This window comes from Anomaloglossus baeobatrachus, unplaced genomic scaffold (genome assembly GCF_048569485.1).
Source record: "Anomaloglossus baeobatrachus isolate aAnoBae1 unplaced genomic scaffold, aAnoBae1.hap1 Scaffold_217, whole genome shotgun sequence".
Lineage (NCBI taxonomy): Eukaryota > Metazoa > Chordata > Amphibia > Anura > Aromobatidae > Anomaloglossus > Anomaloglossus baeobatrachus.
Genome location: NW_027441987.1, coordinates 413569 through 427321, shown reverse-complemented (window position 1 = coordinate 427321; position 13753 = coordinate 413569). Strand labels below are relative to the sequence as shown.

Here is a 13753-nt window from a genome sequence, read left to right as displayed (position 1 = left end):
TCGTTCTCCTTGTTCTCATATGCCTAGAGTGTGCCATGTAGGAAGGTGTATCATGCTGCCCCCTTCCTATTTATATTTTGTGGTTTTTTGCCTTCTAATATTAAACTGTGTTCACATTGTGTTTGTCGGTCGCTGCCCCCTGTGCACAGGAATGAGTAAGGACCCAACCTCTAGTGACTTACGTTATGGCCGTCTGACTATTGGGACAGCAAGATTAGAAATGTCTCACGACGGGTGGAGCAATATTAAAGTAAAACAAACAACAAAAAAAAACACACACAAAATCTATAAATAGAATTTACGTTTATTTACAAGAATCTGGATGAGCGGATGACGGAGAAGAACCGGAACTGCTGCAAAGGAGAAGAGAAGTGTTACAATATGAAGGTAAAATTACCGTATTACCACATCCACTAGAGACATTGTCAGCGCAGCGGAGGACAAAAAACAAACAAACAAAAAAACCCCACAAAATAAACAAATCTACAAATGTCAGTCATTTAGGGGGCTCTCCGCTAGATTTTAAAACTTTATAAAAAAAGAGGCTGCCTGAAAAAGAAGAAAAAAAAAAAAAGCCCCATTGCACCAGAATCCGTTCCAGGGCTGCTCCACTGGACCGAAGGTGATGATATCGCAGCCACCAGTGATCTGACAGCTGGAGCCACCGATTGTCTGCAGCGTCACACTGAGGCCGGTGTCAGACGGCCGTGTTTAATCCAGTACAAGTCACACCCATGGTTATGGTCACACGTGTGACAGGTACCGGAGAAGACACGGGTCTGTGAAATAAAGATTTTCCATATTTACCGGCTTTCTTCGGCTCTGCTGCCTCCCGCTCTGACCCCTGCTCATTATATTCATCGATTATTCACCGCACTCAGGGCATGGAAGCCGGAGCAGCAAGGTGACAGCACCGCCGAGGACATCACCGCGGGGGACAGGTGAGTATTCTCAACCACAGTGACATCCAGAAGGTCATCGGAGTTCCCAATGAACTCTGATGACATCCTGATGACCCCCGCACTACAGCTTCATCAGAGTTCATTGGGAACTGTGATAAGTCCCCGATGCTGTCCCCAGCAATGCTCCAGCTTCCAGGTTCTCAACACACACACACACTGAGCACATATACACACACATCGTAGATACATATATACACTGATCTCACACACACAGCTGTATACTCACCCAGCAATGCGGTCCCCGGCACTGAAGTCCCCAGCGCTGCTCCTGCTTCCAGCTCCTCAGGGCAGTGACTATCCAGTGAATATTATGAGCGGGGGTCAGGAGCGGAAGACAGCACCGCTGGATACAGGTAAATATTGAAAATATTTTTATTAAAAAGACCCTTGTTTTCTCCAGTACGTGTCACATGGATCACATCAGTGTGCGGTCCGTTTGACACCCGTGCTGCCAGAGAAAAAACGAACATGCCTGCGTGTGTGCATGCGGGGTCATGAGAGGTCACACGGTCTGTGTGAAAACGTGGCCGTGCGAGTAACAGCACATAATAACATGGGTACATGTGGCATTCGTGTTAAAAACGGATGTCACACGTACACGAAACACGCATGTCTGAAACCGGCCTGATTACTGGTCTCTCTCCAGACTGGATTTCTACTGTGAAGTTTAACAAATAATATAGCGGAGAACCAATTTATACCCCCATAATTAGGACAAAACTGCTAAAAAGTTTTCTGGACATTTAGGGCCTAAACAACTGTAAATAGGGGGTTACAGTGACCCTAAAACTTTGCTTTCTGTAAACCCTAAGGATGTGTATGGCTAAGAAAGGGACCCGGTCAGCTCGACGTTCCAGAGAAAAATGTAGTTAGACGATGCGGCAGAGGCTATACTAAGTCGGGGTCTTCCCAGCACCGCTCCAGCTGATAGCTCCCCCACAATGGGACAGACTGTCAATCACCTGGAGTGAGGCGGGAAAAAGGATCTGAAATGCAGAAAAACATACCCGTCTGCAGTCGAGCTACCTGGGATTTGGGCAGCACAAATCAAGTGACAGGTTCCCTTAAAAGCAGGGCAAAGAGCAGCTCTCGTCTACGAACGTCCCGGCCTGTGGATTACATATCCAGCACACTGATATCATGGGCTGCTGTGTGATCAGAGCGTCCCCATTGACTTAGGCGGCCGTCGCTGCAGACGTCTAGTAATGTTTCCCCTATGTTCTTACTGTAGAGAGCGTCACTCGTCATCTTCGGGGAGGATTCCCAGCTCCTCGTCAGTCCACTGTGAGGGGTCCGGATATGGAAAGTGACCCTATAAAAAAGGGAAAATAAGAGAAAACCCATAACCTCCACCCGTCAGAAATACATGTGATGTTGCTGCATATTAGGAAGAAAACACCGTATTTTTTCAGATTATAAAACACAAAATGTGGGAGGAAAAGGAGTCGTGCGTCTTATAAGCCAAATGTAGCTGGGGGTGGTGGAGAGGGGTCACAGCGGTACTGGTGCTCACTATGGGTGGTGAGGCAGGGGCCATCCGAAAAATATTGGACACGTAGGTTTCAAATATTGGCACCCAGAGTCGGCACTTGCACAGATGGAGCTCTAGGCTCAAGATCTCATCTGCGCATGCGCCATGGACTAAACCCCTTCACGACCCATGATGGATCTATCCGTCATGGATTGTGTGAGGTTAATCCCCGCCCCCTGCCGTGGGCAGGTCACGGCGATCCGCACACATATCAGCTGTTTCCAACAGCTGACATATGTGCCTGCATGTTACGAGTGGAATCGCTTTCCACCCACAACATTTAACCCCTTAAATATATGCGCACGGCCATTATTTTCACTTACCACCACCCCCACCGTGCGTGATCACGTGACTTTCAATGGTTGCCATGGTAGCACAGGGTCATGTGATGACGCCTGTAGCTATCATGAGTCACCCCTCCGGTTTCACTCGGCCCGGAGCCGAGTGACTCAGAAAGTGAGCATATCTGTTTACAGCTGTGATCAGCAGATAAGGCAGAGCGATCACATTGTTGATCCATATAGCCCTCTAGGGGGACTAGTAAAATAAAATTTAAAAAAAAAAAAGTTTAAAAAAACCCCCCCAAAAAAACTAAAAAAGTTCAAATCACCCCCCTTTCACCCTATTGAAAATTAAAGGGTTAAAAAAAAAAAAAAATACACATTTGGTATCGCCACGTTCAGAAATGCCCCGATCTATCAAAATATAAAATCAATTAATCTGATCAGTAAACGGAAAAGTAGCGCAAAAAAAAATTCCAAACGCCAAAATTACGTTTTTTGGTCGCCGCAAGTTTTACACAAAATGCAATAACAGGCGATGAAAACGTAGCATCTGCGCAAAAATAGTACAGTTAAAAAGTCTGCTCGAGACGCAAAAAATAAGCCGTCACTGAGCCATAGATCCAGAAAAATGAGAACGCTACGTGTTTCGGAAAATGGCGCAAAACGTGCGCCACTTTTATTGGACAAGCTTGTGATTATTTTTTTTTAACCCCTTAGATACAAGTAAACCTCTACATGTTTGGGGTCTACAAACTCGCACCGACCTCAGGCATCACAATGACCCATCAGTTTTACCATATAGTGAACACTGAATAAAATATCCCAAAAACTATTTTAAGATCACACTTTTTTTTGCAGTTTTTCCACACTTGGAATGTTTTTGCTGTTTTCCAGTTCACTATATGGTAAAACTTATGGATTCATTTAAAACTACAACTCGTCCCGCAAAAAAAAAAAGCCCTTATATGGCAAGATTGACGGGAAAATAAAAAAAGTTACGGCTCTTGGACGAAGGGGAGCAAAAAACAAAAACGCTCTGGGGCCTGAAGGGTTAAAGGGAAGCTGTCACCAGATTTGGGGGGCCTATAAGCTGCAGCCACCACCACTGGGCTCTTATATACAGCATGGATATAGAGTCCTAGGTCATGCACACAGGCCGGCATTGAGGTCCTGCGCAGGCGCACTTTGATCTACCCTGCTCAGGGCGGATCAAAGTATTGTAGTGCGCCTGCGCAAGACCTCAATACCGGCCTGTGTGGATGATGTAGGATGCATCATGCACGCCAGTGTCAGAAGAATAAGAACAAAGATGGCCGAGACAGACACCGGTCCCGGAGAACAGCGCCACCCATTTGACCAGTCTGCACTGGACCGCCCTCAGGTGAGTATTATAAAGTGACTTTTACGTTCTACACAGCGGCCTGGGCTCTTATATATAGCATGTTAGAATGCTGTATATAAGAGCCCACTGGTGGTGGCCACAGCTTATAGGCCCCAAATCTGGTGACAGCTTCCCTTTAAGAAAAATGGTGCCCGGAGGTGGAGCGTGCTCAGATGAGATCTCTGCTTGTCATTGAGCGGATAGCTCAATCTGGGCAGGCGCCGACTCAAGGAGCCATTTCTTTGAAGCCCGCACCGCCGAACGTTTCTGGATATTGCTGCCTCACAGCACCCGCAGCCAGCAACCAGGACACCCGCTGCACCGCCCCAGCTTTACCCTACTCCACCACCGCCCCTGCCTCCTGTGACCCCGCTCCAACACCGCTGAAGCCCCCCGGTAAGACATCACTGGATTATAAGACGGACCCCATATTCTTTTTACTTTTGTTTTCTCTAATTTAAGGTGCGTCTGATAAAACAAAAGTTACGGTACACGACCTAGCGCACAGCACTCGCTGAAGGTCCCCAGTTTTTGTGGCCCAATGTTTTGCGGCTATCACTAAATCTCCTCCCAGCAGCTTCCGTAGTTATGTCCATAGTGAGCGGATCACCTCTGCCCTCCCTGCACCGGGGCAGGAGCTCGGCCGCTGCCTGCGAGACGCTGCTCCTGCACAGAGCGCAGTCTCCGGCCTCTCCTGGGCTCAGACCTGCATCTCTCCAGCATCCGCTCACAATTCGGACTATTCTCAGTGATGCAATGTGGTCGCAACTCTTTATGGCACGGCATCATGGGACATGTAGTTTCTGGCTGTAAACAAGATAGTAGATAGAAGCTTAACCCTTTCACGACATATGATGAATATTTACATCCTATGCCAGCTCTCTGCCTTTGGTACTGGCTGAGCAACTAAGCGATTCCAGCCAGAGGGGGAAGGGGGCGCCGGGTGTCGGACCCCAACTGATCAAACACTGATGATCTATATTAAGGATTGGGAATCAATGTTAAAGTCCTGGACAACCCCTTTAATAAATAAAGTGCAGGTTGGTAGGAGGTTAGGGAGTGGTAGAAATTATTTCAGCGCTCACTGGAGTTTCCCTTTAATTGTATGTCCATGCAGAGGATCTGGATCTTTGTATAAAAAAAATGAACAGTTATAAAAGCTAGAGGATATCACGCGATCAGGAGAGGAATAAGAAAGTGCCCCCCAAAGAGAGGAAATTCTCACCATAACTGCATCAGGTTCGTGCCAAAAATGCCAGAGGATCCAGAACCACATGAAGCCCCCGAGAAGCTCGGCCCTGAATGTTCTGGGACTTGGTCAGCTCCACCATCTCCCTGTACCGGGGCGCTATGTGCACCTCGCCCCCAGCACTACAAGACAAGGGGGAGAAACAAAGACATCATACACATGGAAAAAGAAGGACACAGCAGACACTGACGGGAGGGATTCTACAACACACAGGAGGCTTTCACCTGATAAAGCCGCTCCAGCAACTGCTCCATTCCCTCTCCTCCTCCTCACCAGCTACAGCAGCTCTCACCCTCTTCACCAGCTGTAGCTGCTGAGGAGGAGGACGGCAGCAGCTCTTTTCCTGCGCTGCTCCTGCACCAGCTCGCCTCCTCCTGCACCACCTCTCCTCCTCCTGCGCTGCTCCTGCACCACCTCTCCTCCTCCTGCGCTGCTCCTGCACCACCTCTCCTCCTCCTGCGCTGCTCCTGCACCACCTCTCCTGCACACCTCTGCTCCTCCTGCGCTGCTCCTGCACCACCTCTCCTCCTCCTGCGCTGCTCCTGCACCACCTCTCCTCCTCCTGCGCTGCTCCTGCACCACCTCTCCTCCTCCTGCGCTGCTCCTGCACCACCTCTCCTCCTCCTGCGCTGCTCCTGCACCACCTCTCCTCCTCCTGCGCTGCTCCTGCACCACCTCTCCTCCTCCTGCGCTGCTCCTGCACCACCTCTCCTCCTCCTGCGCTGCTCCTGCACCACCTCTCCTCCTCCTGCGCTGCTCCTGCACCACCTCTCCTCCTCCTGCGCTGCTCCTGCACCACCTCTCCTCCTCCTGCGCTGCTCCTGCACCACCTCTCCTGCTCCTGCACCACCTCTGCTCCTCCTGCGCTGCTCCTGCACCACCTCTCCTCCTCCCTGCGCTGCTCCTGCACCACCTCTCCTCCTCCTGCGCTGCTCCTGCACCACCTCTCCTCCTCCTGCGCTGCTCCTGCACCACCTCTCCTCCTCCTGCGCTGCTCCTGCACCACCTCTCCTCCTCCTGCGCTGCTCCTGCACCACCTCTCCTCCTCCTGCGCTGCTCCTGCACCACCTCTCCTCCTCCTGCGCTGCTCCTGCACCACCTCTCCTCCTCCTGCGCTGCTCCTGCACCACCTCTCCTCCTCCTGCGCTGCTCCTGCACCACCTCTCCTCCTCCTGCGCTGCTCCTGCACCACCTCTCCTCCTCCTGCGCTGCTCCTGCACCACCTCTCCTCCTCCTGCGCTGCTCCTGCACCACCTCTCCTCCTCCTGCGCTGCTCCTGCACCACCTCTCCTCCTCCTGCGCTGCTCCTGCACCACCTCTCCTCCTCCTGCGCTGCTCCTGCACCACCTCTCCTGCTCCTGCACCACCTCTGCTCCTCCTGCGCTGCTCCTGCACCACCTCTCCTCCTCCTGCGCTGCTCCTGCACCACCTCTCCTCCTCCTGCGCTGCTCCTGCACCACCTCTCCTCCTCCTGCGCTGCTCCTGCACCACCTCTCCTCCTCCTGCGCTGCTCCTGCACCACCTCTCCTCCTCCTGCGCTGCTCCTGCACCACCTCTCCTCCTCCTGCGCTGCTCCTGCACCACCTCTCCTCCTCCTGCGCTGCTCCTGCACCACCTCTCCTCCTCCTGCGCTGCTCCTGCACCACCTCTCCTCCTCCTGCGCTGCTCCTGCACCACCTCTCCTCCTCCTGCGCTGCTCCTGCACCACCTCTCCTCCTCCTGCGCTGCTCCTGCACCACCTCTCCTCCTCCTGCGCTGCTCCTGCACCACCTCTCCTCCTCCTGCGCTGCTCCTGCACCACCTATCCTCCTCCTGCGCTGCTCCTGCCTCACCTCTACTGCTCCTGCACCACCTCGGCTCCTCCTGCGCTGCTCCTGCACCACCTCTCCTCCTCCTGCGCTGCTCCTGCACCACCTCTCCTCCTCCTGCGCTGCTCCTGCACCACCTCTCCTCCTCCTGCGCTGCTCCTGCACCACCTCTCCTCCTCCTGCGCTGCTCCTGCACCACCTCTCCTCCTCCTGCGCTGCTCCTGCACCACCTCTACTGCTCCTGCACCACCTCTGCTCCTCCTGCGCTGCTCCTGCACCACCTCTCCTCCTCCTGCGCTGCTCCTGCACCACCTCTCCTCCTCCTGCGCTGCTCCTGCACCACCTCTCCTCCTCCTGCGCTGCTCCTGCACCACCTCTCCTCCTCCTGCGCTGCTCCTGCACCACCTCTCCTCCTCCTGCGCTGCTCCTGCACCACCTCTCCTCCTCCTGCGCTGCTCCTGCACCACCTCTCCTGCTCCTGCACCACCTCTGCTCCTCCTGCGCTGCTCCTGCACCACCTCTGCTCCTCCTGCGCTGCTCCTGCACCACCTCTCCTCCTCCTGCGCTGCTCCTGCACCACCTCTCCTGCACCACCTCTGCTCCTCCTGCGCTGCTCCTGCACCACCTCTCCTCCTCCTGCGCTGCTCCTGCACCACCTCTCCTCCTCCTGCGCTGCTCCTGCACCACCTCTCCTCCTCCTGCGCTGCTCCTGCACCACCTCTCCTCCTCCTGCGCTGCTCCTGCACCACCTCTCCTCCTCCTGCGCTGCTCCTGCACCACCTCTCCTGCACCACCTCTGCTCCTCCTGCGCTGCTCCTGCACCACCTCTCCTCCTCCTGCGCTGCTCCTGCACCACCTCTCCTCCTCCTGCGCTGCTCCTGCACCACCTCTCCTCCTCCTGCGCTGCTCCTGCACCACCTCTCCTCCTCCTGCGCTGCTCCTGCACCACCTCTCCTCCTCCTGCGCTGCTCCTGCACCACCTCTCCTGCTCCTGCACCACCTCTGCTCCTCCTGCGCTGCTCCTGCACCACCTCTGCTCCTCCTGCGCTGCTCCTGCACCACCTCTCCTCCTCCTGCGCTGCTCCTGCACCACCTCTCCTCCTCCTGCGCTGCTCCTGCACCACCTCTCCTCCTCCTGCGCTGCTCCTGCACCACCTCTCCTCCTCCTGCGCTGCTCCTGCACCACCTCTCCTCCTCCTGCGCTGCTCCTGCACCACCTCTCCTCCTCCTGCGCTGCTCCTGCACCACCTCTCCTCCTCCTGCGCTGCTCCTGCACCACCTCTCCTCCTCCTGCGCTGCTCCTGCACCACCTCTCCTCCTCCTGCGCTGCTCCTGCACCACCTCTCCTCCTCCTGCGCTGCTCCTGCACCACCTCTCCTCCTCCTGCGCTGCTCCTGCACCACCTCTCCTGCACCACCTCTGCTCCTCCTGCGCTGCTCCTGCACCACCTCTCCTCCTCCTGCGCTGCTCCTGCACCACCTCTCCTCCTCCTGCGCTGCTCCTGCACCACCTCTCCTCCTCCTGCGCTGCTCCTGCACCACCTCTCCTCCTCCTGCGCTGCTCCTGCACCACCTCTCCTCCTCCTGCGCTGCTCCTGCACCACCTCTCCTCCTCCTGCGCTGCTCCTGCACCACCTCTCCTCCTCCTGCGCTGCTCCTGCACCACCTCTCCTCCTCCTGCGCTGCTCCTGCACCACCTCTCCTCCTCCTGCGCTGCTCCTGCACCACCTCTCCTCCTCCTGCGCTGCTCCTGCACCACCTCTCCTCCTCCTGCGCTGCTCCTGCACCACCTCTCCTCCTCCTGCGCTGCTCCTGCACCACCTCTCCTCCTCCTGCGCTGCTCCTGCACCACCTCTCCTCCTCCTGCGCTGCTCCTGCACCACCTCTCCTCCTCCTGCGCTGCTCCTGCACCACCTATCCTCCTCCTGCGCTGCTCCTGCCCCACCTCTACTGCTCCTGCACCACCTCGGCTCCTCCTGCGCTGCTCCTGCACCACCTCTCCTCCTCCTGCGCTGCTCCTGCACCACCTCTCCTCCTCCTGCGCTGCTCCTGCACCACCTCTCCTCCTCCTGCGCTGCTCCTGCACCACCTCTCCTCCTCCTGCGCTGCTCCTGCACCACCTCTCCTCCTCCTGCGCTGCTCCTGCACCACCTCTCCTCCTCCTGCACCACCTCTGCTCCTCCTGCGCTGCTCCTGCACCACCTCCTGCGCTGCTCCTGCACCACCTCTCCTCCTCCTGCGCTGCTCCTGCACCACCTCTCCTCCTCCTGCGCTGCTCCTGCACCACCTCTCCTCCTCCTGCGCTGCTCCTGCACCACCTCTCCTCCTCCTGCGCTGCTCCTGCACCACCTCTCCTGCTCCTGCACCACCTCTGCTCCTCCTGCGCTGCTCCTGCACCACCTCTCCTCCTCCTGCGCTGCTCCTGCACCACCTCTCCTCCTCCTGCGCTGCTCCTGCACCACCTCTCCTGCACCACCTCTGCTCCTCCTGCGCTGCTCCTGCACCACCTCTCCTCCTCCTGCGCTGCTCCTGCACCACCTCTCCTCCTCCTGCGCTGCTCCTGCACCACCTCTCCTCCTCCTGCGCTGCTCCTGCACCACCTCTCCTCCTCCTGCGCTGCTCCTGCACCACCTCTCCTCCTCCTGCGCTGCTCCTGCACCACCTCTCCTCCTCCTGCGCTGCTCCTGCACCACCTCTCCTGCTCCTGCACCACCTCTGCTCCTCCTGCGCTGCTCCTGCACCACCTCTCCTCCTCCTGCGCTGCTCCTGCACCACCTCTCCTCCTCCTGCGCTGCTCCTGCACCACCTCTCCTCCTCCTGCGCTGCTCCTGCACCACCTCTCCTCCTCCTGCGCTGCTCCTGCACCACCTCTCCTCCTCCTGCGCTGCTCCTGCACCACCTCTCCTCCTCCTGCGCTGCTCCTGCACCACCTCTCCTCCTCCTGCGCTGCTCCTGCACCACCTCTCCTCCTCCTGCGCTGCTCCTGCACCACCTCTCCTCCTCCTGCGCTGCTCCTGCACCACCTCTCCTCCTCCTGCGCTGCTCCTGCACCACCTCTCCTCCTCCTGCGCTGCTCCTGCACCACCTCTCCTCCTCCTGCGCTGCTCCTGCACCACCTCTCCTCCTCCTGCGCTGCGCCTGCACCACCTCTCCTGCTCCTGCACCACCTCTGCTCCTCCTGCGCTGCTCCTGCACCACCTCTCCTCTTCCTGCGCTGCTCCTGCACCACCTCTCCTCCTCCTGCGCTGCTCCTGCACCACCTCTCCTCCTCCTGCGCTGCTCCTGCACCACCTCTCCTCCTCCTGCGCTGCTCCTGCACCACCTCTCCTCCTCCTGCGCTGCTCCTGCACCACCTCTCCTCCTCCTGCGCTGCTCCTGCACCACCTCTCCTCCTCCTGCGCTGCTCCTGCACCACCTCTCCTCCTCCTGCGCTGCTCCTGCACCACCTCTCCTCCTCCTGCGCTGCTCCTGCATCACCTCTCCTCCTCCTGCGCTGCTCCTGCACCACCTATCCTCCTCCTGCGCTGCTCCTGCACCACCTATCCTCCTCCTGCGCTGCTCCTGCACCACCTCTCCTCCTCCTGCGCTGCTCCTGCACCACCTCTTTTCCTCCTGCGCTGCTCCTGCACCACCTATCCTCCTCCTGCGCTGCTCCTGCATCACCTCTCCTCCTCCTGCGCTGCTCCTGCATCACCTCTCCTCCTCCTGCGCTGCTCCTGCATCACCTCTCCTCCTCCTGCGCTGCTCCTGCACCACCTCTCCTCCTCCTGCGCTGCTCCTGCATCACCTCTCCTCCTCCTGCACCAGCTCTCCTCCTCCTGTGCTGCAGCAGCTCTCTTAGGCTGCTTTCACACCTCCGGTTTCTGCAATGTGGCACAATCCGGCACTTTGCAGGAAAATCCCAACCGTTTTTTTTTGCTGCCGGTTGCGGGTTTTTTTTAGTGCCGCATTGTGCCGCATGGCCATGCGTTCCATCCGGTTTTTGCCGCATGCGGCAGATTTAGCCGATGCGGCGGCCGGATGGAACGTTGCGTGGCACGTTTTTTCGTGCGGGGAAAAAAAAAAACGCGCCGCATCCAGCCGATGCGGCGCATTTTTCAATGCATGCCTATGGAGGCCGGATGCGGCAAAAACCGGACGGGCCGCAGGGGAAAAACGTATGCAAAGGATGCGGTGTTTTCACCGCATCCGTTGCATAGCTTGCTGCCTCCTCCTTCCATGATCGACACCAAATAAATACTCAAAAGAAAAAAAAAAGCTTTCCCCCTTTTTTTCTTCCCATTCCCAGCACCTCCTCGCTCTACTCTGTGTCATGCACTTACCAGATGCAAGATCTCTGCTTGCAGTCAAAAAATATGAATATTTCCATAAAGGATGACTGGTGGATTGGGGGGAGGGGCCCCCCCCCCAAAAAACATAAATATGGCCAATTATCACTAAAAAATTCAGAACTCGTCCATTTTTCAGGCAGTGGATGTAATGGACGCTCCACTCACTGACAGCAAGCAGAGATCTTGAACAAAGGCAGAAATTATAGTACTCTATTAATGGACAGCCCCTTTAAATCCTAAATCCTCCATTACCCAGAATCCTCAGTCTCCCCGGCCTCACTCACTTGCGGACCCCGGTTCTCCCCCGCACCGCTCCGGTGAACAGGCGGCTCCCGGCCCTCAGCGCGCCCCCGAGCCGCACCAGCGACGCCATGACACCGCGGCAATGTCACCTTCCGGCAGGACAGATCCGCCGCCGCTGATTGGATGGAGGAATTAACAAAGTCACGCGAGAATTCCTCCGTACACGGATGCGACCATTAACATAAGAGGAGGGCGTATTCATGATAAATGTCTTGTAAAATAGCTATGAAGGAAGCTCTCCTTTATAACCAGGTTTTCCTATCTGTATAATTGCGTTTGAATTCACTCTTGAGGCTACAACATTCATTACAAAGTTGGAATAGAAATCACCGTTTATGATAAAGTAGTAAGAGAATGACTGGAGATCTGAGTGATGAGTGATTAGTAGATGGATATCATGGATTTTATGTAAGGAATTTGCTCCAAAAATAAATATTAGACCGTGCTTTTAGAATATAGGGCTCCCCTGTAAATAGGAATGGTATGTTCGGTTGTCATGGAGTCTCGGTAAACAGAGCTTAGTACACATAGCACATGTCCGGGGTCCTAGCGCCGCGGTCAGGAGCTGTGAGCAGGTGAGTGTGACTGCTGCACACTGGTGTAATATGGGGACCGCCGTGTATTGGGGTCTCCAGGGTCTTTCTCCGACCACAGGGTCTAGTTTTGGTTATCTATAGTGTAATTTGACTTGAGGGATTTAATACAGAGAGGGGTCACTTTAAGCAATGTGATACCATATTTGCCCAAGAGCTTTACCCTCAGGAGGACCCCACAGGTCTTGTGTGTTTATAGATGTCCGGTGTGTTTTATAGATGTCCGGTTCATGTCGGTGGGAGCCATGTAATTCTTTATGGTGGCTCCATGAAGGGTAAAACTTTTCGGACCACCCTGCATAGGGCGTGAACAGGACTCCAGAGTCGGGATAGTTTTAGTAGGAGGTTGAGGTTGGACTATCGATCAACATGTCCGGCATGGGTTGCACCCACCTGACCTGATGTACAGTGTCCTAGAAGTGTGAGAGACCCCCAGTCAGAGGACCAGATCAAGGTGTCTAACCAGTTCCTTCATTAGTCAAGACTGTTGCCCTCAAGTCCGGTAGTCCTTATGCCTTAAACCTGGCTTGGCCAACATCCATCAGATTCATATTCATAGCAGGGATCCTCGAGCGGAACCAAGCAGAGTGGCACCGGATTATCACTCCTCTGAGGGCTTCACACACAACTCCACATCAGGTAAAACTTCTCGGCCCACCACATAGTTGATTCTCACTAAGATGCATCTGTCTGTACACAATTAGGAGCCCTGAGTTGGAGGGGTCTTAGTAGGAGGTTGGGCTATCAATCACCATGTCTGGCATGAGTTGGAGCCACCTGACCTGATGCACAGTGTCTTAGAAGAGTAAGAAGATACGCACAGCACTTCTGGAGTCTCAAATAAATAAACTCTCAGGATCAAGGTGAACAGTGTTTTTTATTGTAAAAAAATTGTAGGACTAGCACAAGCACAGATGTTTTGGTCAAACAACCTTCATCAGTTTTACAATAAAAACCACTGTTCACTAGAGATGAGCGAACCGGTCCCGGTTCGGCTCGAGGCGGTTCGCCGAACGGGGGGTCTGGCTCGAGTTCGGCTCGTCGAACGTTCGACGAACCGAACTCGAGCCCATAGGAAACAATGGCAGGCAATCACAAACACAGTAAAACACCTAGAAAACACCCTCAAAGGTGTCCAAAAGGTGACAAACAACTCACAACACAACACAAACACATGGGAAAGTGACAAGGACATGTACTCATGCGAAAACAAAACAGCTGGACAAGGAAAAAGAGGAGGACACACAGATATAGGCATGGCACGCCCTTCTAAAGTCATGTAAAACACCGCAAGGTGACTCCAAGCGGAGTC

General features: G+C 55.4%; 1 protein-coding gene across 1 annotated transcript; it reads right to left on the bottom strand.

Annotated features, from left to right (window-relative positions):
• Positions 1–288: 288 nt before the first annotated feature.
• Positions 289–11983, bottom strand: NDUFB2 (NADH:ubiquinone oxidoreductase subunit B2). Its single transcript, XM_075332113.1, is given in 5 exon segments — positions 289–353; positions 2189–2274; positions 5384–5455; positions 5457–5529; positions 11830–11983. Coding segments are annotated over 4 exon segments (309 nt in total). The 5' UTR covers positions 11919–11983; the 3' UTR covers positions 289–353; positions 2189–2199.
• Positions 11984–13753: the final 1770 nt, after the last annotated feature.